Below are 26,051 nucleotides of genomic sequence, written 5' to 3'. Positions count from 1 at the left end.
CCACATTTGATGAGGTTATGACCGTAAGATTAATGCAGAAATAGGAAATAATAATTAATGCTACTACTAATAATAATAATGCACTTGTCCCTACACATTTGTTGGGATCAAGGTCACAAGACTAATGCAGAAATAGAAAATAATAGTAGTACTGATGATGATGATGATGATAATAATAATAATAATAATAATAATAATAAGCAGCAACTGGAAAAGCTTACATGATATGAGGATTTAAAGACTGAACTGCAAAGACTCTGACACAAGCCAGTTAAGGTGGTCCCATTGGTGATCGGCACACTGGGTGCAGAGCCTATAGACTTTGGCCTGCACTTAAAAACAATCGGCGCTGACAAAATTACCATCTGTCAGCTGCAAAAGGCCACCCTACTTGGATCTGCACGCATTATTCGCTGATACATCACATAATCCTAGACACTTGGGAAGCGTCCGAAGTGTGATCCAATACAACAGCTTTCATAGTCATCTTGTTTGCTGTGTACTAATCTTGTTGTGTATCAAATAATAATACTATAATAATAATAATGCAGCTATCTCTCCACATTTGATGGGATCAAGACCACAAGACTAACGCAGAAACAGAAGGAAAAAAAACAAGAATTATTGTGTTTTATATTATTATAGTTATTTATACCCTGCTTTATCTCTCCCGAAGGAGATTCAAAGCGACTCAACATTAAAGCATTAGCATACAATTTATACTATACAAATATGTAAATATTAAAACAGGATTAAATATAAACAGTATTTAAAAATTCAAAGTTACAATCCAAAGTTACAATCCAGGCCCGGGCTGTGGTGCAGGCGGGAGAGCAAGCCAGCTGCAATCAGCTGCAATGAATCACTCTGACCAGGTCATGAGTTTGAGGCCCACTTGGAGCCTATGTTTGTCTTGTCTTTGTTCTATGTTAAAAGGCATTGAAAGTTTGCCTATATGTGTAATGTGATCCGCCCTGAGTCCCCTTCGGGGTGAGAAGGGCGGAATATAAATGCTGTAAATAAATAAATAAATAAATTACTATATATTCAAATTTTTAAAACACAGGAGAAAATACTGTAGAGTTCATGTAGTTTGACACTGCTTTAATTGCCCTGGTTCAATGCTATGGAATAATGGGATTTGTATTTTGGTGAAACACCAACACATTTTGGCAAGCAAAGCTAAAGACCTTGTAAAACTACAACTCCCATAATTCCATGGCATCAAAGGCTTTCAAACTGCATTCATTCCACCGTGTAAATGCCTCTAGTAAGAACTAACGCAGCCCATGTTATTACTTTACCTGATGATTTTATTTAGCTCTGAATGTGTGCAAATCATAACTTTTTTGAAACTTGCTTTTTTAACATAATCCTTTTAGAGGAAGCTTGGAGGGGAAAAGAGAGCAGAAGAGCTACAAAGCTGTTTTGGAAAATCCCATGCTGAGGTTTTCGGGGCTGTACCAGGAGACCTGCTCAGACTTATACGTGACCTGCCAAGTCTTTGCAGAAGGGAAACCCCTTGCTCTTCCCGTCCGGACCTCCTACAAAGCCTTCAGCACCAGGTGGAAGTAAGTCCCGTCTCTGAATACGTTTCGGACCACAGTTGGGAAGCTGGAGACTCTCCAATGGATTGCAATGGCTAGTAGCCGTGGCCAGCATACTGATCTTCAGGAACCTAGAAGGAATCCAATACTAAGTTTCTTCCTCTAATGTTGTAGACTAAGTCCCTTTCTACACTGTCATATAAAATCCAGATTATCTGCTTTGAATTGGATTATATGGCCGTGTAGACTCAGATAATCCAGTTCAAAGCAGAGAATGTGGATTATCTGATTTGATAATCTGGATTATATGGCACTATAAAGGGGCCTAAGAGTGATAATTGGGTGGCTGTGGGTGTATCTATTAAATATTGTTATTAATATTATAATCTAGTTTATCATTGCTACCAGATCATTTAATTGGGGTTGTTGTATGTTTCCGGGCTGTATGGCCATGTTCCAGAAGTATTATCTCCTGACGTTTTACCCACATCTGTGGCAGGCATCCTCAGAGGTTGTGAGGTTGCCTGCCATAGATATGGGTGAAACGTCAGGAGAGAATACTTCTGGAACATGGCCATACAGCCCGGAAAACATACAGCAAGCCTGTGATCCTGGCCATGAAAGCCTTAGACAACAAATTAATTAATTGCTTTCACTTGTTTGGCCATTCTTTGGTTGGAATGCTCGTATTCCTGCTTTGTGCCTCCTTGTGGAGAGAAAATGCAGGTTATACATGAACATAATAATAATAACTGCAAAAGGCCACCCTACTGGGATCTGCGCGCATCACCCGGAAATACATCACACAGCCCCAAACGCTTGGGAAGTGTTCGACTTGAGATTTTGTGATACGAAATCCAGCATATCTATCTTGTTTGCTGTGTCATACAATAAAATAATAACAACAACAACTGCAAATGTGCTTAGAATTTTGGTGATTCCTTATTATATTTTGGTCTCCTTCTACACTGCCCTATAGTCCATGATCTGATTGCAGATTATCTCTTTATCCCAGATTATTTGGCAGTGGAGACTCATATAATCCAGTTCAAAGCAGATAACCTGCGATCAGATCCTGGGATATAGGCCCCTTCCACACAGTTGTATAAAATCCACATTGACCTGGGATATATGGCAGTGTGGACTCAGATAACCCAGTTCAAAGCAGATATTATGGATTATCAACTTTCATATTCTGGGTTATATGGCTCACAGATTATATTACCATATAAATAATCTGTGAGCGAAAGTGGCCATTATTCTGCATAGTGGTTTTAGGATTCTTAACACACACACATTCATTTTTTAATTATTATTTATTTGGTTAGATATGTTTGTAACTTTTTACATTGCAAAATATGAATGAAGATGTGCCATGTGGAAGGACGCTTAAGGACTATTTAGAAGAGTCCTCAATGGCTGGAATGATCAAGGGGAAACATATATGAAAATGCATCTTGGCAAAGAGTAGGGAATCCTTGCGCTCCAGCTATTTTGGATTTTTGCATCCAAAAAGCCCCATCCAACAGGACCACTGATCCAGGATGATGGAAATTGTGCCTGAAAATATCCATTAGGATCTTGGTTGAGGAAGGCTGCTTGAAGAGACTGCCAACAAGCTCCCACAAACCCAAATTGCCTTGCTGAGATGTCATTGGTCCAGTGAAATCAACAGGGCCTCAAACTAACATTGGATCTCTTTCTCTCCAGTTGGAATGAATGGCTGAAACTGCCAGTCAAGTACCCAGATTTGCCCAGGAACGCTCAGGTGGCCTTCACCATATGGGATGTCTATGGACCTGGCAAAGCAGTACCAGTCGGGGGAACGACAGTCTCGCTCTTTGGAAAATATGGGTAAGTCCCCATTTTTCCCTCTTGCTGGTTCTTATTACAGACAGTTACAAACGGGTCATAGTTAAAAACGGGGCTTAGACAACAGGAAGTGAGAGAAATCTTGGGCTTAAGTCCCCAAGTTACAAATGGCTAATAGTTCAGAATGGGGCTTAGACAACAGAAATATGCCCCTAGGAAGGGAAATTTACTCCTGAAAGAGTTATTATCATGGAAAAAGGGGTCTCAGGTGAACAATCCTTGTTTCCGCAACAAGCCAAATGTTTCAAAATCCCATTGTCACAGGGATCGAAAGTGAGGTGAAATCTCCTGAACAGGCACAGACAGCAAAACAAACGCCACAGGGGTCTTGACCTTCCCTGTGCTATCCAAAGCCCACACACACACATACACGGCTGGAGTTATGCTTGATGCCTGTTCTAACTTAAATACACATTCAACTTAAGACAAACCTACAGAACCTATCTTGATCCCAACCTGGGCATTGTCTGTATTGGGCAACATCCAGGTGTCCAGTATTGGTTTTTGCCCTCTCTCAGTCTTGCCTTTATTCCCTCTCCCCCCAAAACCTTGAACATAGCAAGAAAAATTATTTTCTTTGAAACTTCTGGAGCAGGGACTTAATAGTGCAAAAAAAAAAAAAGTGAGTGTGTTGCTGTGAGTTTTCCAGGCTGTATGTCCATGTTCCAGAAGCAAGCATTCTCTCTTGACGTTTCGCCCACATGTTGTTCTTTATTTACTGTCCTGATTTTAGAGTTTTTAATACTCTAAATAAAGAACGACACTCTGAAAACAGAGAAATTCCAGACATGAAACAATCAGGGCCAGCTAACACCTCCCAACAAAAGATTCTCCCAGGCAAGAATCAGCCAGGCCTTGAAACTGCAAGACCATTAAATGCTAGTCAAAGTGATTAATTACAACATTCACACTGGTCTCTAAAAGACTAGAGCTTTTTCTCCCACTTTGGACCTTCCACAGATATATAAACCTCATTTGCTTAGTTTTCTAACATACCTCACAACCTCTGAAGATGCCTGCCATAGATGTGGGTGAAATGTCAGGAGGGAATGCTTCTGGACCATGGACATACAGCCTAGAAAACTCACAGCAACCCGGTGATACTGGCCATGAAAGCCTTCAACAACACAAAGATGAGTGTGTGTGTTTGTTCTTATGGCACAAACCCACTATTCCATCACAGCCAAGCTAGCATTGATAGTGGATATATGCTGCGTTGAGCACCGTCAATATTGGATCTCTCTTCAATTACACAATCACACCAATTCACCAATTTGTGATCCCACAATTATACTTCTCATAACCCCAGTTTCTCTGGTTTGCCTGCATTGTACGATAAAGTCGACTACAAGGCAATATTGGTGCCAGTTAGGCTTGAGAAGAGAAGGGTATTCCAGAACAGCGCTACCACCAAAGGGGAGTTCATTTCCCACATTCTGATACAATACATTGCTGCCACTGGTGGTACATAGAGAAGTGTGCTTCCAACAGACCTCAGTCTTTTGGCATTCCCAGGTGTTCCCATTTTTCCCAAAAGGAAACCTGTGCAACATAGTGGAATATTTGCTTCCAGGATCAAGGAACAGGATTCCGAAGAGTCTCTTTCTATGTCCACTGAAAGATCTATGCTTCTCCCATAGGATGTTTCGCCAAGGAATGCATGATCTGAAAGTGTGGCCCAATGTGGAGGCGGATGGATCTGAGCCCACTAAGACTCCGGGGAGGACTAGCAGTACCCTTTCCGAGGATCAGATGAGTCGACTAGCCAAGGTAAGGGAAAGCTCTTGGGTTCGGTTTGAATGGGATGCTAGTCCATGGTATAGTACTGCAAAAGTACACTGTGTCTGTAAAAGAGACCTTAGAGAAAGGTTTAATTTGCCTGAAGGACAAGTTGTTCTTCTAACCTGCAGGCAAGTAGAGATTCCAGACTGGAAATATATGTCCGGTTTACAGCAGAACTAACTCAATTGTGTCTCTTAGAAGGAAAGATTGTGAATTGCAAGGTGAACTTCTCCTCCACTGATCATATTTTATATCCTGGAAATGAACATACATTTGTTGAAGCAATTGGAGTTTTTTGCTCTATATATTAGACATCATTGTATCTTCGCAAAAGTCACCTCTGTGCGTCTTGATTTAATCTAGTAAAAGCCTAGTACTTTCCTCTCTTTGTTATCCCCTGGAGATGTGGAGACTTTGTTGAAGCAAGATGTTGTTTCCTGAGAAAAGGACCATGTAATGCTGTTATCTCTCATTGATTTGGAGGACTTACGGGGTTTTCACTTTTTGTTTTGCTAGCTTCTAGCACATCCCAAACTAATACCCCAGTTTCAGCTCAGAACTGGGTAGAGAGGTGAACCTTAGTCCTTGTGGTTGCTGTTGCTCTCAAAGACTCTTTAAAAGAGATTAAAAACAATAAAAGGTGTATTTTGGCTATGTCAAAAGAAAAAGGAAGAACAAAGAATTGGTAAGTCCTCTGCGTCTAGAAGGTGTTGAAATGCTGACAGTGGATAGGGAAAAGGCAGAACTGCTCAACACCTACTTTACCTCAGTCTTCTCCCAAAAGGAGATTGGTGTTCAACGTGAGCTATATAAAGCTGATGAGGTAATAGGGAAATGCAACCCAAAATAGGTGACTAGGAATACCTGGCTACTCTAAATGAATCCAAATTTCCAGGGTCAGATGAACTACATCCAAGAGTATTGAAGGAACTAGCAGAAGTGAATTCAGAACCACTGGAAATAGTCTTTGAGAATTCTTGAAGAACAGGAGAAGTTCCAGCAGACTGGAGGAGGGCAAATGTTGTCCCTATCTTCAAGAAGGGAAAAAAGAGGACCCAAACAATGACTTTCCATGTTCTGGAAAATGGACATACAGCCCGGAAAACTCACAACAACTCAGTGATTCCAGCCATGAAAACCTTTGACAACAAATTACCGTCCAGTCAGCCTGACATCAATACCAGGAAAGATCCTGGAGCAGATCATTAAGGAGCTAATCTGCAATCTCTTAGGAAGGAATACTGTGATTACTAAAAGTCAATATGGATTTTTCAAAAGCAAGTTATGCCAGACTAATCTTATCTCTTTTTTGATAGTTACAAGTGACCAAACCCAAAGGGTGCTCACCAATGGTTCCACTTCATCCTGGAAAGAAATGATTAGTGAAGTGCCACAGGGTTTGGTCCTGGGCCCAGTTCTGTTCAACGTCTTTATTAGTGACTTGGATGAAGGTTTAGAGGGCATACTTATCAAGTTTGCAGATGACACCAAATTAGGAGGGAGAGCTAATGCTCCAGAGGACAGGATCAGAATTCAAAATGACCTTAACAGATTAGAGAACTGATTGGCCAAAATGAATTTCAAGAAGGAGAAATATAAGATGAAAATGATCAAAGTCTGGAGGCCATGAATCCCTATGAGGAGCTTCTTAAATAGATGGGACTGTTTAAACCTGCAAAAGTGTAGGTTGAGAGGAGACACCATAGCTATGCATAAATACTTGGTAGGATGTCATAAGGAAGAGGGAGCAGGCTTGTTTTCTGCTGCCCTGGAAACTAGGTTTCGGAGAAATGAGTTCAAATGACAGGAGAGGAGATTCCACCTGAACATTGGAAAGAACCTCCTGACCATAAGAGCTGTTCAGCAGTGAAATGTGGTGGAAGCTTCATCTTTGGAGGGTTTTAAACAGAGGCGGGATGACCATCTGTAAGGGGTGCTTTGATTATGCTTTTCCTGCATGACAAAGGGATGGACTAGATCGCCCATGTGGTCTCTTCCAACTCTATGATTCAATGAAAAATCAGGGTGACATTGGAGCCTGATCCTGAATCCATGTCCAGTAGCTGGAGCACAAAGATTGTGTTACCCTTGTGTTATCCTTAATCTTAAAAGCCCTTTGAAGGATATAATCATAGAAGAGACCACAAGGGTCATTCAACCCAGTTCTGTTCAGCCATGTAGGAACACGGAATCAAAGTATTCTGGATAGATGGCCATCCAGCCTCTCTTTAAAAATCACTGTGACACTGGAGATGGAACCTAATAAAACATAATTTTCTACCCAACCATTTCCAGTTTTTACTCTGCTCACTTTAGCTCAAGTCACATCTTTCTGAATTGTAATCTCTTGGCTGGATTGGTTCCGTATATATTGGATAGGAAGCTGTAAGCTGTAGTAATTTCCTTACTGAACATCTTCTACCTGAACAGGTATTGCATGTGATAACCACCGTGGCAATAAATTAACTTGTATGGAACCTGCACATTCCTCTTGTAAGGCTAGTATACTCAAGTGTAAGTCTAGAAATTTTAATTTAAAAAATCTACCCGAAAACCTTAAGTTGACCTTTCTATGGGTGAATGTTACTACTGTACCTCAATTCTGATCAAAAAAGGAACCATCCCTTCTCCGAGTTGAGTGGCAAAAGGACAGAGTTTAGTTCATTTCAGGAGAACCTAAAAGGAACACCCAACCTTTCTACTTTTTCCATCACTGTTGCTTCTGATCTTTTCGAATACTTTTTTTGAAATGGTGATTAGCCTCCTGAAGTGGCATTGGTGCTTTGCTCCCTTGCAGAATGATCCTCAAGCTATCCACAGATCAAATTCCATAATTTCAGCCCTCAAAACTGCCCTCGACTTATACAAGAGGTTAACTTATCATGAGTATATATAGTAAGTAGGTAAAGGTTTTTCCCCTGGCATTAAGTCCAGTCATGTCTGGGGGTTGGTGCTCATCTCCATTTCTAAGCCAAAGAGCCGGCGTTGTCCGTAGACACCTCTAAGGTCATGTGGCCGGCATGACTGTTTGGAGCTCTGTTACCTTCCCGCTAGAGGACCTATTGATCTACTCACATTTGCATGTTTTCGAACTCCTAGGTTGGCAATAGCTGGGGCTAACAGCGGGCGCTCACTCTGCTCCCTGGATTTGAACCTATGACCTTTTGGTCCGCAAGGTCAGCAGCTCCGTGCTTTAACACGCTGCACCACTGGAGGCTCCGTATACATAGTAAACAACACATGCACTTACTTTTAGGTTTTTTGGATTACTTTTCCCCCCTCATAATTTTGGCCAAAACTTTGTGCTTTTCTGTCCATTCCGTATCATTCACTGTAGGTGTCAAGCTCAGCAAGACACTGTTAGAGCTTGTTCTTTTTATTAAATGTTGATGTCAAATTCTGCAAGTTTCAAGGCAACTCTCCTTGGCTTTGTGCAAATTGAAGTGAGCAACTGGAACAGGGCTATAAATATGTCTGTTTGATCTTTTGAAGATTTACCGTGGCAATAAACTAACTTGTATGGAACCTGCACATTCCTCTTATAAGGCTAGTTTACCTTGGGATTCTAATAAAAATGCATTATAATCCACACATTTATAGTCAGCAGGTCACTGTGACATAGCCAAGGTTGAATTCAAGAGCAAATGGTACTTTCATACATGTAAAGTTTGTCGCATCAGTCCACCAATAACGACACACATTTTTGATAGCTGGTATATGGTTGCCCAACATCTTCGTTGTTTGTTAACTCTTGGAAATAATGTAGAGGTGTCTTCTGCAATTTTATGCTGGCACAGATATGGGGTGTGTTGTGGAATATGGGATCTGAAACATTTTACTGGTAGTAATTTAAAAAAACAAGTAGTGAGTTTTTGTCATTGTGTCAAAGAAGGATCTCAGAGCATTTGGGCAACAGTTGGTGACGAGTGAATTTTGGTTATATTTTTGGAGAATAAACTCCCAAAGCTCCTTATTTCTCTTGCCAAATTAAAGTACACATGGCACTGAAAAGATGAAACTTGTAAATTGTTTAGCTGATATAATTTGCCACATTCAATTCCTCTAAATGCAGTTAGTCGTTCCTCAACAATAGATTGAGGAACCAAATTGACTGACTTAAAGGGACTGACATTCCCTTTATAGTTTGATTTCCATTCCAGATTTATCTTCCTTACCTGTTTTGTCTGTTTGATGTGTGTTCTATTTTGACATAGAAACTCCCTTCATCAGTTTGATTGTCGCCCATACTGTTGTCCTATAGTGGACTTATAATGCCTTCGATGATTTTTTAAAATATTTTTGCTTCAAATTATGTTTATTTAAACTATGATATGTTTAATTAGTTTTTTAATGTGATGCTTGTTGTCTTAACTGTTGATTTTATGATGTTATGTGATTTGCTGGGCTTGACCCCGTGTGAGCCGCTCCAAGTCCACGTTGGGGAGATGGAGGCGACATATAAAAATAAAGTTGTTGTTGTTGTTATTATTATTATTATTATTGACACAACAACATAGTGTGACACCGCAAACAAGATAGATATGCTGGATTTCGTATCACAAAATCACAAGTCGAACACTTCCTAAGTGTCTAGGACTGTGTGATGTATTTTCGGATGATGCACGCAGATCCCAGTAGGGTGGCCTTTTGCAGTTGGCAGATCGTAATTTTGTCCATGTCTATTGTTTCCAAATGCCGGCTGAGATCTTTTGGCACGTCACCCAATGTGCCCATCACCACCGGGACCACCTGCACTGGTTTCTGCCAGAGTCTTTGAAGTTCAATCTTGAGGTCCTGATAGTGGCTGAGTTTTTCCAGTTGTTTTTCGTCAATGCGACTGTCACCCTGGGATGGCAACATCAATGTTCCAAACCTTTTTCTTTTCCACAACTGTGATGTCTGGTGTGTTGTGTTCCAGAACTTTGTCAGTCTGCATTCGGAAGTCCCACAGTATCTTTGCGTGCTCATTTTCCAATACTTTTGCAGGTTTGTGATCCCACCAGTTCTTTGCTGCTGGGAGGTGGTACTTGAGGCATAAGTTCCAGTGAATCCTTTGGGCCACATAGTTGTGCCTCTGTTTGTAGTCTGTCTGTGCGATTTTCTTACAGCAGCTGAGGATATGATCAATGGTTTTGTCTGTTTCCTTGCACAGTCTGCATTTTGGGTCATCAGCTGATTTTTCGATCTTGGCCTTAATTGCCTTTGTTCTGATGGCTTGCTCCTGGGCTGCAAGGATCAGGCCTTCTGTCTCCTTCAGTGTCCCATTCATGAGCCATAACCAGGTCTTATCCTTATTTATTATTATTATTATTATTATTATTACTACTACTACTACTACTACTTGGAGCACAAAAGTTGAACTGAAACGCTTGCTGGCTGTGAGATGGTCCAACATGGATAACGGAGCTAGAGACGTGAAAGTGGGGGAATAAGGGAGATTTTACATTGTATTACTGGTCATCTCTTCCTAATACCCACAACTATCTTGCTAGAGACAAGAAAGCTCATGTGGCATAGGGCTGAGTTTTGCCACTTCACCACACAAAGCTTTGGAGTTGTAACCTAACTTCACTTCTCTTGGAGCCAGGTTTCCACTAAAGTCTGTTCATGGGATGTATATAATGGGCAAGATCCATTTGTGCACATCTACTGCTGGAATGTAAGAGCCCTGCTGAATGAGACCAGTTGTTGTTCTAGCCTCTCCAGAGGTTAATTTTCTTCTTCTCTCTCTAAAATGTCCTCAAATGTAGTCTCAGGGTGTGAAGGACATTTCTATCACATTTAGAGGCCTCTTGACTTCTTCCTACCTGGGGTTAAAAAAATATTTTCTGCCCCAAATCCTCCAAAGTGTCAATTGTGGTTGTGGGTTGTAACTCTGTTACATTTTGAAGGCCCCTTGGGGCAATTTAGGCCCAGGAAGGACCTTTTTTTTGAAACCCAAAACATGGCAAAACAGCCCCCACACCTTGTGGGCAAACTCTTTTTCTTTTTCTTTTGCAGGAGCAAGTATGGCTTTCTAAGATCTCCAGTGGGAGGGTAATGTGGCCCTCCACAGTTGTTGATCGTCCGTGCTTCTGTTTGCGTAGTGGCAACCAATTGCCCATATGAAGCATGCCAAAAAGTCAGGAACATGGCTGCAACTTTGGCATTGGGCACATCTACATGGGCCGCTTAATCCAGGGTGAAAGCAGCATTGAAAGAAGTGGTTTTGTTGTGTGGATGATTACATTACGAGCCCTGGAATCAGTTCAGCTGTCAGATGGTGCTTGAACACATTTCAGAGTCTGGCCTCTAACCAGTTCCAGGATTTGCAATATTCTCAGCTCAATAGCCATGGAAAATGATTTCCCTCTCAACTCCTTCTGCTGGAATGCACATTTTTCAAATCAGCAGAGCACTTTGAATGTCCACACAGCAGTTTGCATTCTGCGGAGTTGCTTTCACCATGCCATTTGGTTTATATTAGAGTGTGCTGATGTTAATTATGTCCTCTATTTGGATTTTGCTTATCTCGGTTTAAAGCCCTTTAAATGTGCTGCAGCACACATTTGCAATGTGCATTATATAAACACCATACTCTCAAACTGCCTTCAAACTGCATCCGGAACTGACCAAAAATCACTTGGGTTTCAATGTCTGTTTGTATGAGTGATGCTACATCTGGCTTGGGGAGAATTGGTTCCAATTCTGGGATTGTAGGGTTATATTTTGTGGACATTTGGCATGAAATGTTTTTTAAAAGCAATTTATATTTTCCTCCTCAAAATTTGTTTTTTTGGAGGGATGGAGTTTTCGGACTTAATTTTTGAATCAAGGGGGAGGCTCAGTGGGTTCCAAATGCGCTCTCTCTCTCTCTCTCTCTCTCTCTCTCTCTCTCTCTCTATATATATATATATATATATATATATATATATATACACACAGACACACACACACACACACACACACGTATATATACACTCCCACACACTTACACTTTATATACTACTCTAGTTCCTCGAGAGGACTCAGGGCGGTTTCCAACATGTATGCAAAAACAGTCAATTGTCAAAACAGCATACAACAACTTGAAACACAGCAAACATAATAAATACATAACAACAAGGCAAAACAAATCAGTTAAAATAGACATAGTTACAGTAAGAACATTTCATCAAGGGATCGGGAACCAGTAGTCAGGGCGAGGTTGACATGGTCCATTTTAAGGGGTAGATAAAACCTATGCAGCATATGGTAGGGCCAAGAGATAAATAGTGTACAGGGCAGGGTCTGCTTTTTTGCACACTGGAACTAATCTTGTTCAAAGACCTGTCGGAACCACCAGGCAGTTCCTTGTGGAAAGTGGGCAAAGTAGGGCCTGTGTGATCTCCCTAGGGAGGGTGTTCCAGAGCCGGGGGGCCACCATCGGGAAGGCCCGCTCCCTCGTCCCCACTATCCTCACTTGGGACGGCGGTGGGACTGAGAGAAGGGCCTCCCCAGCAGATCTTAAGGCCTGGGCCAGTTCATAGGGGGAGATGCGATCACGGAAATAGGCAGGGCCCAAGCTGTATAGGACTTTATAGGTCAATACCTGTACCTTGAATTGGGCCCGGCAGCTTATCGGCAGCCAGTGGAGCTGCTTTAGTAGGGGTGTTGTATGCTCCCTATAGCCAGCTCCCATGAGAAGCCTGGCTGCCGACCTTTGAACCAGCTGAAATTTCTGGGACATCTTCATGGGCAGCCCCACGTAGACAGCATTGCAGTAATTGGATATAACCAAGGCGTGGACCACCGTGGCCAAATCGGACTTCTTGAGGTATGGTCGCAGCTGGCAAGTTTTAATTGTGCAAAGTCCCTCCCAGCCACCGCCAACACCTGGGCATCAAGCATCAGCGCTGAGTCCAGGGGATCCCCAAGCTGTGGACCTGTGCCCTCGGGGGGGGGGGGTGCAACCCCCATCGAACAGGTTGCCACCCAATATCCTGATTGGTCCCGCAACTGACCTGGAGGGTCTCTGTCTTGGCTTGAAAGGTTTGGTAATTGCCTTTCTCTCCATATACAATATCTTTCCAACCCACATTGATGTGTGCCTGTTTGTGTATGTGTACAAAGTCAAATACTGAAAGAAAATGTATTGTCGTTCAGATATGTATCAGAAGAATATCATTAAATATAATGCCTTCTGCTCATTTTGCAGTACTAGCCTTGCTTGTCTGCATTTAAGTTAAGAACTGTCTCCGGAGAGTAAAGATAGTGAAGCTGGCTTTTTTTCTCTACTGTCTAGACAGAGGCGTGCTAACAGGATATTGATTTATATTTGTGTCAGTGGCAGAGGGTTTTTTTTTTGTCGAAGCAATGTCTTTAAAAGAGCAACAGTAATAATGAAGCTGAGTGGAAATTAAAAGACAAGTGAAGCATTTTACAGCGCCGGGGAGCTTGACAGAAATGGCATTATTAAAAAGGGAGGTATTGGTGACCTTCAATGACATTTGAACTTTTCTCTGCAAAACAAAATTGGACCCAAAATAGGGTACCCAGTGTTTTGAAATCTATGGTTCATTTTGTCTTTTGTTGAGCTTTAGGAACAAACAATGTGTGATTTGGGGATTTTCCATAAGGTGTCACCACAGTCTTTGTAAAGGGAGAGTTCGACTGCAGAGTTGTTTGTAGAAAAGAAAATTTACACCCGTTGTATAGTTACTAGCTCAGACTATTGTATTCTTTGAGATCTAACTCTGAGTAAGCACCCATGGGATTGATCATTATGACAGGTTATAACCACGCAACTCTATGTGTGCCTATTTGGAGGGAGGAAACATTGAATTTGGTGTGGTTCACTATGCTTCATGTAGGTTTACAACAGCCATAGAAAGCCCATGGGATACCATGGATGTAATTTTAAATGGATGATTTTATAATTGATATTTTACTATTTGTTTTAATTGTAACTGTTATTAGAATTGTTGTGTTTTGGCATCTAATGGTTGACAGTTGTGAGGCTGCCCTGAGTCCTCCCCTCCCAAGGGGTGAGGAGAATGGGATAAAATTTATGACATAAATAAATAAATGTCTCCCCTGCTCAATATCTTCTAGAACAGTGGTTCTCAACCTGCGGGTCCTTAGATGTTTTAGCTTTCAACTATCAGAAATTCTTATAAACTGGCTGGACTTTCTGGGAGTTGTAGGCCAAAACATCTGGGGACCCACAGATTGAGAACCACTATTCTAGAGGGTGTAGAAGGAAATGTCGACCCCTTTTCAGAGTGGGTTTTTTTTTCCCAAGAGAAAGTCATATAGAAGTCATGCCATGACTGATTTTCTAAAACACACATCCCATAGTGCTATGACTTGGAGGAAAAAGTGTTTATGGCATACCTCATCCTCTGGAAGCAGCTGATTCAGACACAAAGAAGTCAAACTCCAGGAATGTACATCTCCTGATGAGAGTGCTCTCTTCCAAGTTCAGGAGACAAGGAGGTTGAGGAAAAGGTGGTGGACCCTGAAAAAAGCTGAAGACATGCCACTATCCATTTCTGAATGAAGAATTAATAGATATTACACTAATTATTTGCAGCTGTTAAATAGGAGACACTAATGAATTAGACACTTGGTGTTTTGGAGACAGTTGTCCATAAATCTCACAGCAGTTCCTAGTGTCTCTTGCTCACAACTATCTCATCTGGATGACTGGCAGTATTTTTTGGCATTTGTATTTTCTTTACCTTAAACTGACTTTGATGAATCCACTTACTGTATCTGTACTGCTGATTTGTTGTATTAACTTCTGGACCAGCTGATGACCACCTTCTTGTTTTGCCCATTGACTTGTTGGAGTATCTGTGATTGACCAGGACCAAATTAATTACTCAACAATTCTTGCATTCTTAGTCCTTGATGTCTGGTTGACAGGAGTATGGGACATTTTATGGAATAAATAATCTGATGACAGCTCCAACCTCTTCTTGTATCTGCCTTCTTCTCTGCCCCATTGTTAGTATCATCTAGTACTTCTCCTTATCATTGTTGTTCCTACTTCTGCTTCTGGCAAAACTATGTCTCCAGCTTAACTATGTTTACATAGAGGTTGCACTCAAATAATTTCATCCTAGTGCAACCGTTGTAACCATGAGAATTATGGGCCTGTAGGGGAAATCAGCCCCTTGCCCTCCTCATGATGGAGAAGGTGAGCTTGATTTCATGCTCATTGGAAAAATATTGGGAATGAAACGTCTGAATGCATTCTTACAGAACAATGGCATTCATACTCACATTTTTGAAGGGGTGTATTGATTTGAGCATTAGACTAAGAGTCTGGAGACCAAGGTTTGATTCCCCACTCAGCCAGCAAAACCCACTGGGTGATGTTGGGTGCTGGGTGCATGAAACACTCAGCCCCAGAAAACTTTGTGTTAGGGTCTCTATAACTTGCAAACATCTTGAAGGCACATAGCAACAACAGCAATAGCTGTCTTGTTCTGATCTTGTCCAGTTCACCTGAAGGATCGTGGACCATATGGCCAACACTTGTGTGAGGTACAGACCAGTGGCCTAGGATTCACACTTAACCCAAACAGTATAGAAAGGTGCAGCATTGTAAAATACTATGTCACAAGATCTTTGTTTAGGTTCTTCTTGTTCCATTCTCTTCAACACACCCCACTTGCCTTATGTGGTACCAATTTCCCTCTCATGGAAAGCAGTTTCAAGGTTTCTTGTTCAGGAGGAAAACTTCCCTGTCACCACGTCTTTGTTTTATTCTAACATTCCTCTTTCCCTTTTCAAGAAAGCAATGAGAGTGAACCGGAGGAAGCTGGGCAGTAACTTCTCACATGGTGAAAAAATTGAGGAGCATTGATTGAACATGACTAAGATTGAACTTACATCTCTATTCATATTTGATTGATAATCCATGAAATGTTAACTCCATTGGAGTTAAGTCAATAAAGAATAACCTTTGGCCAATTAGATCAATGAAATGATTCTAAAAAGAGTACATATGAAATTTCAGCTAATGATTTGGAAATGGCTGCCGTTCACTGCCTGTGACTAATGAATCGGTCTCTTTGATGTAGGCTTCTGATGAAGAGCGTTTGGAGGAAGTAAGTAGGAAGACAATATGACTTGCCAGCATCTTTGACAACTTGCATGGTTGTGACCATAGGGCAACTAATATCTTAATAATGTGAAAGCTTTCCCCTGTGCTCTAAGTCACCGTTCTGAAGTTGGTCTCAGTGCGTCATCATTGTAAATACAATTGTTAAATTGGCTATTGAGAACCAGGTTGATGAAAATGTAGTCTGTCAGCAGTTATTATTTTTATCCACAAATAAAATGTACTGAATCCTGTGGTTCGGTAAATCAAAGGTTTTATATCCCATCAAGTGAACCAGTGGAACCCATTGAATCAATTGGATGTTGAATCGATTCAATGTTGATCTATAGTTCAGAAGTTGATTCACTGGGGGCCCTTCCACACAGCCATATAACCCAGAATATCAAGGCAGAAAATTCCACCATATCTGCTTTGAACTGGGTTATCTGAGTCCACACTGTCATATATTCCAGTTTGAAGCAGAAAATGTGGGATTTTATTAAGCTGTGTGGAAGGGGCCTGGGTCTTCTCTAGCTAGGGGTAACCAATAAGGTTCTGGCCGATAATTCTAATCCCTTATTTTAAAAATGGAGAGATTTTATTAAGGGTAATATCTTATTAATTTTGCTTGGAGTCACTCAAACCCATATATATGACTTGTACAATTAAATTAAATGGAATGAATAGATAGAACAGATTATCACAGTGGACAATGCTTAGGTAAATTAAAGATACCACCAACAATGATCAGTGGTCTTTTAGACTTCCAGTATTGAAGAAGATGGGGTTAAAACTCTGATCTAACCATAACTAAGATCAATGAGATTGAAATGACACCAAATAATCTATCTGTATTTTTACTGGTAAATAGGTAGCATAATAAAAAGCAAATGTTGGGAAATAATTATAATTAATGCTTTGGATCAGTTCTAATCAGAGTGTCAAAGGGTTAATTGAATAGTTATTTTCGTATGCGTAGTAGTTATGTGCCGAATTTGTTATTGCATTTTAATGTTTGTGACTAAAACTGTACATGGAAAGTACGTGGAGTGCATGTTTCTAGATTGTATGGCTTTGTTTTCATTTTGAATCTTTGGTGCTTAACATTATTGTTTTGAGTGCAGCATTGTGATACACTTGTTTTTTCAAAAGCATTTTGTTTTGCAAAATAGCATTGAAAAATGTGAATTGTTTGAGTATGATAGTTTAAAAGGTTTACTAACTTCGTAGCTAGGAAAGATATATCTGTAAAAGAAGTGGTTTTAGTTCATAAGGCATATTGAAAGCATTCAACTGGTTTTGAAACTCCTTGATGCTTCTGGAAGGATGCCTTGGCTTTAAAATAAGATGCATTCTGCTTGAAGACCTTTTGCGTCAAAGCAGAGTTGTGTCCCTGAAAGATTTCTCCATTTTTGCCTCCATATAACTGATATTAAACAGAATCATGACAAAATTAAAGAAAAAAAACCCAGCAGTTTTGTTGATAGAATGATTTAATGCAATGATTTTACTTTTGCAAAATAGCCTCCCAGTCCCTTTCATAATCTCATAGTTCAAGAATTAACAATCTACAGTTTGTTCAACCCTTAAAACTCATTTTTTTTAACTTGGTGAGGTCTTTAAAACTTCTACTCATATTAATTATTAATATTACAGTGATGGATCAAATGTGTCTGTTGATGTTGCTATGGTTAAAAAAATTCACATTTTGCATGAGGGCAGTCCTTATAGTGTCCAAAATGAAGTATAATTATGCTGATAAATTGCAATGTGCAAATTAAGTCATCCTGTGTGATACTGACTTTTCCACCCTAATTGTTTCAATTTTTAATAGTGTTTTTTAAATAACCAACCTCTTAAAATGCAAATTGTGCGTATTAAGGTAAATAAACTGCTATGCTTAGCTGCAAGGCTTGTTAAGGTGAAGGTTATGTACAGCACGGATTTTTGGTGAAGACATTTATGCAAATAAACTCAGTACTTGTATGTGAAAGCCTGGTGCCTTAATTTAATATTGGTGTTTGAAATTTTTTAAAGATAAGGGAGGGGGGAACTCCTTAGATGCTTATTATTAGATACTTATAGGGAGATATTTATTGAAAAAAGAGGGTAACAGACAATTTATAGAAGATTCTGAGTGGTGTCGTTGAGAAGGAAGCTTCTGAGGACAGTCAAATTTTCACTTATAATTCCAATCCAATATAGTTGGCCTTCCACATTGGTGGTTTTGACTTTTGTACACTTGTTTTTTTATGGATGTGATTAAAATATTCTCTTTAAGAATCTCTCAGTTCTTAGGTGCAATTCTGTGGTCAACTTCCAGGGGACATTGACCAGAGTGTTGAACTGGAGGACCTAAACATTCCTAAAGAGGTGTTTTCAAGAGTAACCTCAGCAAATCTGGAAGGCTGACTTTGCATTGTTTGCTACATGTGAATGTAATATGGTCGTAATATGTGCTGGTTGAACTGCTGAACTGATGGTTGGTTTGCTAACCTGAAAGTTGATGGTTTGACTCCACGAGATGGGGTGAACTGCCACCTGTCAGTTCTAGCCTGCAGAGACATGAGAGAAGCCTTCCAGCGGGATGGTAACACATCCGGGTGTCCCCTGAGTAATGTCTCTATAGACGACCAATTCTCTCACACCAGAAGCGACTTACAGTATGCTCTCAAGTTGCTTCTGACACAATTTAAAAAATAGGGCTAAACAATGTTTTTGTATGTAGGATTGATTGGCGGCAAAGATATGAGGGCTATCCAGAAAGTAGATTACGTTTTGGAATTAAAAATGAACAAAGTATAGGAGAAAACATTTAACATATGCAGTTGAAAGCCAGACCCAAATACTACTTCTCAACATAGTCCCCATTGAAATCTAGGCAGTTATCATAGCAATACAAGAATTTGGAAAGTCCTTCCCCACCAAACTTTGCCACTTGGCTTGCGTCCTCAACCAGGCGGACGTCCCTTCCCACAGCTGCGCATGTGCATGTTCTCAACTTTCCCCCAAGCTTGTCCTGGGTCGCTCTTCTGTTTTGCAAATGCTTTCAAGGAAGGTTATGGCAACCTTTTTTGGGACAGAAAAGGTGTGCTTCTTGCAAAAACTTAGAAGAGCGATCCAGGACGAGCGTGGGGGAATGTTAAGAACATGCACATGCACAACTGTGGGAAGGGACACCCACTTGGTTGAGGACACAAGCCAAGCGGCAAAGTTTGGTGGGGAAGGACTTTCCAAATTTTTTTATCGCTATGAGAAGTGCCTAGATTTCAATGGGGACTATGTTGAGAAGTGATATTTGGGTCTGGCTTTCAACTGCATATGATAAATGTTTTCTCTTATACTTTGTTCATTTTTAATTCCAAAATGTAATCTACTTTCTGGATAGTAGCAGCTTCTTGCTGGCATCTGATTGTCCATGTTTGCCTGATGAAATCGAAGTGCTAGAAGAAATGCATTTTTGGTTTCCATGAGTGTAACTCACCCAAGCTTTCCATGTGACTTGTCTTCTCTGATATTTAACTCTTTGATGGATCACACGTTTGTATACTCAGTTCTAGGTACATTCCAAAAACTCTGACCAATATGTCCTATTTTAACAACGTATTTGAATGCCCAACTAGCCTCAGTGTTTCTTCCCTATCCTCTATCTAACTGGAAAGAAATTGCAGCATCACCAATGAGAAAATGGTGAAGGTTGATGAAGAAATAGTCAAAGTAGTTCTGTAGAGGCACTAAGTGAAACCTTTGATCCTAACTCTTTTGTTTTTCTAATCTCCGACTCCAGCTCCTTCATAAATGGCAAATGTGTATTAATTAGTAGTAAAATTTTTACTGTAGTAGTAAAAAGACATTTCATTACCACTAGATGAGTCATCAGGCTATGTAGGTTGATCTAACATGAAATATTTATATGATTAAAATGTCTAAACAAAACTCTTGCCTAAATTCCTATGAAGATATACAAGCAAATATTGAAAGTTTTCATTTTGAAGTTGTAATAGATACATTTCTTTTGACTCTTGACTTCACTCACAATTACTTTACATCCCAACTCCAACTACATGGTCCTTCTTTATTGTTGATTGATTAATGCATTGCATTTTTATACTCCTTTTCCCCCCAGCAAGGAATCCTGAAAGCACGGATATTCAAATAGGCTTTTGACCTTAAGTAGGTTGAATGGACCCATATGAAGTTGACACTTGGCACTTTATGAATGGATGGCTGTTTGATTTTATGCTATATGTGTTGACAGGGGTTGTTGTTATAATTTTATGTGACTTGTTTTATACTTTTGTACTGTTTTTACCCATTGTATGTTATATGGTGGTGGGATATAAATAAAGATTATTATTATTATTATCCTGCTTTCAGTGTTGTGTTGCAGCACGTGTCTATAGTGAATGCTTCAATAAAAATGTATCTCGTTTTAAGAGATACAGAAGAATTATACTCTAGACCAGCAGTACACAAACTTTAGTACTCCAGATGTTTTGGGCTTCAGGTCCCAGACTTTCCAAGCATTTAATCAGGTTGCTTGAAACTTCTGGGAACCAAAGTCAAAAACATCCAGAGAACCAAAGTTTGGAAACTGCTGGTCTTAGTGGTGATAGGCAAGTTAAACTGTAACTGAATCAAGAATCCTTTCCTGAATGTGCTGAATTCCTATTCTTCTTTTTATGGTGAAGAATCTCTTCCCCTTTCCTTCCCATGATATTTCTGTCTCTGTTACCACATTTTCTGTTAAAGAAGTTATTTATTTATTTATTTATTTACAGTATTTATATTCCGCCCTTCTCACCCCGAAGGGGACTCAGGGCGGATCACATTATGTACATATAGGGCAAACATTCAATGCCCATAAACACATTGAACCGAGACAGAGACAACAGACAGACAGACGCAGAGGCAATTTAACCTTCTCCTGAGGGGATGTTCGATTCTGGCCACAGGGGGGAGCAGTGCTTCATCATCCACTCTGATGGCACTTCCTCACTTCCTCATTCCAACGTTGTAAATTAGTTAAACTTGCCTCCCCACTTTTATAAGTGGTACCTTATTTCCTACTTGATAGATGCAACTATCTTTCGGGTTGCTAGGTCAGCAACGAGCAGGGGCAATATTTTATTTTTAATTGATGGGTGCTCACCCTGCCATGGGCTGGCCTCGAACTCATGACCTCATGGTCAGAGTGATTTATTGCAGCAGCTGCTTACCAGCCTGCGCCACAGCCCGGCCCCAGGAATGCCCAGCTTCTATTTTGTGAGTTGTATCATAATTTGACACCACTTTTTAACTGCCCTGGCTCAGTGCTATGAAATTATGGGAGTTCTAGTTTAGTGAGGCCAGCAGAGAAGTCTAAAGACTGAAAAACTACAAGTCCCGTGATTCCGTAGCATTTTGCTATGGCAATTCAAGATACACTCGGAGATATGACTTCTTACATCTCTAGCTTTCATGAACGATGAAGCCAAAATGAATATACATTATTTTTGTACCATCAACACAAATAGAAGAATGAGATGTGTTATTCCCAAAGTTCAATTCGTGTGGAATTATTTTTTATTGAACCCGGTGGAGCTTTCTCCATGGATAGATACATTTGTCGCTTTTCTGAAGAACACTTAGAACATTTCATCCCTTTCCTGCATAGATTAACAGTTGCTTGATGAATATCTTCTGAAGTTTTACTACTTATTTACAGCTAACAATTGCAGTTGAACTGTTTTGCAAAAGCTTGAAATTGCATGCTATCTCTCTTGTGTGTATCTGACATATACTTTCTTGCTGTTCTCAAAAATGACAAGATTTATAGTATACTGCTCCTTCTGTGGCTGTGTTGATTTTAAATGTTCTGCTTGCTTTCTTTGTGGCAGCTCACCAAGTCCCACCGGCAAGGTCACATGGTCAAAGTCGACTGGCTGGACAGACTGACCTTTCGGGAAATTGAGATGATCAATGAGGTAGGTGATGCTGTGCGTTGGGCTTTTAAGGAGCTTTCAGACCTTTTTCATGCAGAATCCATCAGTAATCCAGAAAAGGTGCCTATTTGTTTTCTTTTTCATTCTTTTCTCCCTCATATGTATTAAAAGAACAGCTCAATCTTCTGGGTTCTTGGGCTTCAAAGTCTAACTTCAGAGACCCCTAAGGATAGACAGACCTGTACTTAAGGGTCAGTGTATCACTTTCTGTGATCTGTGGGTTTCTTTTGTGTCAGGAGTGATTTGAGAAACTGCAAGTCGCTTCTGGTGTGATAGAATTGGCCGTCTGTGAGGATGACGCCCAGATATTTGATGTTTTACCATCCTGTGGGAGCCTTCTTTCATGTCCCCGTATAGGGAGCTGGGGCTTACAGAGGGAGCTCATCCGCTCTCCCCGGATTTGAACCATCAACCTATCGGTCTGGAGTCCTGCCGGAAGAAGGGTTTAATCCATTGCACAATATTCAGTTATGGTTCTATGGGGTGAATGACAATTGAATATCATAAGCGTGATTAAGATTGTATTCTCAATATAGTTTGAGTGATATTGGATGCACCCGCACTCTAGAAATAATGTAATTTGTCAGCCACCTAAACTGTTATGGCTTAATGCTGTGGATGCTATAGAATTTAACACATTTCAAATTCATTAAAAAGCAAAATATAAATAACTAATGAAGCAGCACAGCATTATGCTTTAATCTCAACGCATTGAATGGGTAGATACAGAGAGGACAACAACCAGCGAAACCCATAAAAAGTAAAAGTGGTTTATTGCAAAAAAATTCCTGCTACTTGGGGATCTTTTTAATATCCATTCTGATCTTGGAGTATAGAAGACAAAAAACATCCACTCCTCATATCTGCAAAAATGGTCTATTCTTGGGTTCTGCAAGAAAGAGATAATCTGATCCATGTGTTCTAAGCAAACCGGAAAGTTGTTTCTTTTGTTGATTTCTGATGGGAGTCTCTCAGGGGGCATCTAAATTGTAGAATTAATGCAGTTGGCTCCCACATTATTATTATTATTATTATTATTATTATTATTATTATTATTATTATTATTATTATTATTATTATTTACAGCATTTATATTCCGCCCTTCCCACCCCGAAGGGAACTCAGGGCGGATCACATTACACATATAGGCAAACATTCAATGCCTTTTAACATAGAACAAAGACAAGACAAACATAGGCTCCGAGTGGGCCTTGAACTCATGACCTCCTGGTCAGAGTGATTCATTGCAGCTGGTTGCAGCTGGCTTGCTCTCCCGCCTGCGCCACAGCCCGGGCCTGCCATTCACTGCCATAGTTCAAGACGAGGCTTTAGCCCAGCAGGTTAGTCACTAAGCTGCAATAAATCTTGCCAACTGGAAGGTTGAGACTTCAAAGGCCAGGTCAGGGTGAGTTCCTGACCTGAGATCAGCTTTTGCCTACCTAGCAGTTCGAAAACCAATGTAGGTAGTTAAATAGGAACTGCATTAAAGCGGAGAGGTATTTAGGCTCATTTACGAACAAAGGAGGACATTTACAAACAAAGAAAGCTATTCGGCAGGGAGATGGAGCAACAGCACCCCTGGTGGCTGAACTGAGCACAGCCTCCAAAGATGCTGAAAGATGGGAAAGCCTATATATTCTTCTATCTGTTGTCTGTCTTGTCATTGTTATAATTGGCATTGAATGTTTGCCATATATGTTTTCTGTGATCCACCCTGAGTCCCCTTCGGAGTGAGAAGGGCGGAATATACATACTGCAAATGAATAAATAAATAAATGCTGTGGAATTCTGGAAGCTGTAGTTTTATAGGATCTATAGCCTGCTTCTCCAAAGAGTGCTTTCATCTCACCAAACTACAACTTCTAGGAATTTATTCTATGGAGCCATGATAGTTAAAGTGGTTTCAAATTGCATTGATGTACCACAGTGTTTCTGATGACCTTGTAAGGTCTTTCCTCCACAATTTTAATCTTTTTTTCCCTTTCGTCTTAATTTCAGAGTGAGAAGCGAAGCTCTAATTTCATGTACTTGATGATTGAATTCCGCTGTGCCAAGTGTGATGACAAAGAATATGGAATTGTATACTATGAGAAGGTGTGTGCTGTTATTTTGCTCTCTTTAAATTACTTGAGCGCCAAACAAACACAGTGGCCCCTTCCCTCCTGCCGGGATTGAAATATTTCCTTCCAGGTAAGTGTCTGACACTTGCCAGGTGGCAGATACTTATAGGCACGTCGCGAATCAAATGCGCATAGCTGCATCGTGATTACAGGATCCAATCATTCATGTAATGCACTTCAGGTTTATTGAATTTTAATAAGCATGAGTGACTTTAAGAAGTCTTCAATTTACTATCTTCTCTTCCTTCTCTTATCTTTCCCCCCCACTTCCACCTCTCAAAAATGCCGTAAAGATTTAACTTGCATGAACTCTTTATTTAATAGTATCTTTGATTCGAGGGCTGAAGAGCAGCACTTGTTCTGAAAAGGATGGGCAGACCAAAAGGATGTTTCATGACTAGTCCATCTCCTCTCTGTCTGTGATAAATACAATTCAAGGGTTGAAGTCTCTTATTAGTGGTCAATTAAAGTGGGAGGCCTTGGATTTTTCTCTCACATACATACACACACTTTGCCTAGTCTATCTTACAGGGATGATGGGGGGGGGGGGGGGGGGAGAGGAAAACAAAAAGTAGAAGAAACTAAGAACTTACAATCTTAAAAATATGAGTTAGAGTCTCATGCAAAATAAGACTTTATTTTGAGAGGTCAGAGTCCCTTTCATATTACAGGTTGAGCATCCTTTAGCCAGAAATCCAAAATACCCCCAAATCCAAAATTGTCCTCTTGAGTGTCTAAGACAGTCTATTTGTGCTTTCTGATAGTTCGATTTACAAACATTTTGTCCTATGCACAAAACTATTAAAACATTGTATAAAATTGCCTTCAGACTATATGTATATCTGCAACATAAATTAATTTCCTGTTTAGACTTGGATCCCATCTCTAAGATATGAACCTATATGCAAATATAAGTATAATAATGTGAAAAAAAATCTCTGAAATCCAAAACTATTGATATGTTTATAGTGTTTTATGGCATCTTATGTCATTTTATATTATATTGTTAAATTGTTTTAATTCATGGATTGTTTTTTAATTTATGTTGATGCTGGGTTCGTCCCCATGTCCCCATGTGAGCTGCCCCAAGCTCCTTTGGGGAGATAGAGACGGGATACAAAAATAAAGTTGTTGTTGTTGTTGTTGTTATTATTATATTATATTATATTATATCAGGGTTCCCCAAACTAAGGCCCGGGGGCCGGATGCGGCCCTCCAAGGTCATTTACCTGGCCCCCGCCCTCAGTTTTATAACATAATATTTTTATATCAGTTTTAATAATATAATATATTGTATATACATATAATATTGATAATAATCTTATGTTATATAATATAATACTAGTAGTAATACCATATAATAATATTAATTATATGTTATATATTACATATTATATAATAGTATAGTGGTATAGTTCAATATAGTAATATATAATGCTAATATTGTGTTATGCTAATAATATAATATATTGTATGTACATACAGCTGCTCTGAGTCCCCTTCGGGGTGAGAAGGGTGGGATATAAATGTAGTAAATAAATAATTAATTAGGCTCGGCCAAAGTCTGGCATGACTTGAAGGCACACAACAACAACAACAATCCTAATTAACTTGACTATCTCATTGGCCAGTAGCAGGCCCACACTTTCCATTGAAATCCTAATAGGTTTATGTT

General features: G+C 40.0%; 1 protein-coding gene across 1 annotated transcript in view; it reads left to right on the top strand.

Annotated features, from left to right (window-relative positions):
- pik3c3 (phosphatidylinositol 3-kinase catalytic subunit type 3) overlaps positions 1–26,051 on the top strand; it is a 132,414-nt gene that overhangs the window by 2,572 nt on the left and 103,791 nt on the right. Inside the window, exons 2-6 of the mRNA XM_008103672.3 lie at positions 1,383–1,571; positions 3,258–3,401; positions 5,060–5,189; positions 22,152–22,238; positions 24,255–24,350. Coding sequence (XP_008101879.1) covers positions 1,383–1,571; positions 3,258–3,401; positions 5,060–5,189; positions 22,152–22,238; positions 24,255–24,350 — 646 coding nt within the window. The remainder of the gene's footprint in view (positions 1–1,382; positions 1,572–3,257; positions 3,402–5,059; positions 5,190–22,151; positions 22,239–24,254; positions 24,351–26,051) is intronic.

The sequence above is a fragment of the Anolis carolinensis genome, chromosome 2, assembly GCF_035594765.1.
Source record: "Anolis carolinensis isolate JA03-04 chromosome 2, rAnoCar3.1.pri, whole genome shotgun sequence".
Classification (NCBI taxonomy): Eukaryota; Metazoa; Chordata; class Lepidosauria; order Squamata; family Dactyloidae; genus Anolis; species Anolis carolinensis.
The sequence above is the reverse complement of the archived record's forward strand: the minus strand, read 5'-3'. Positions and strand labels throughout refer to the sequence as shown.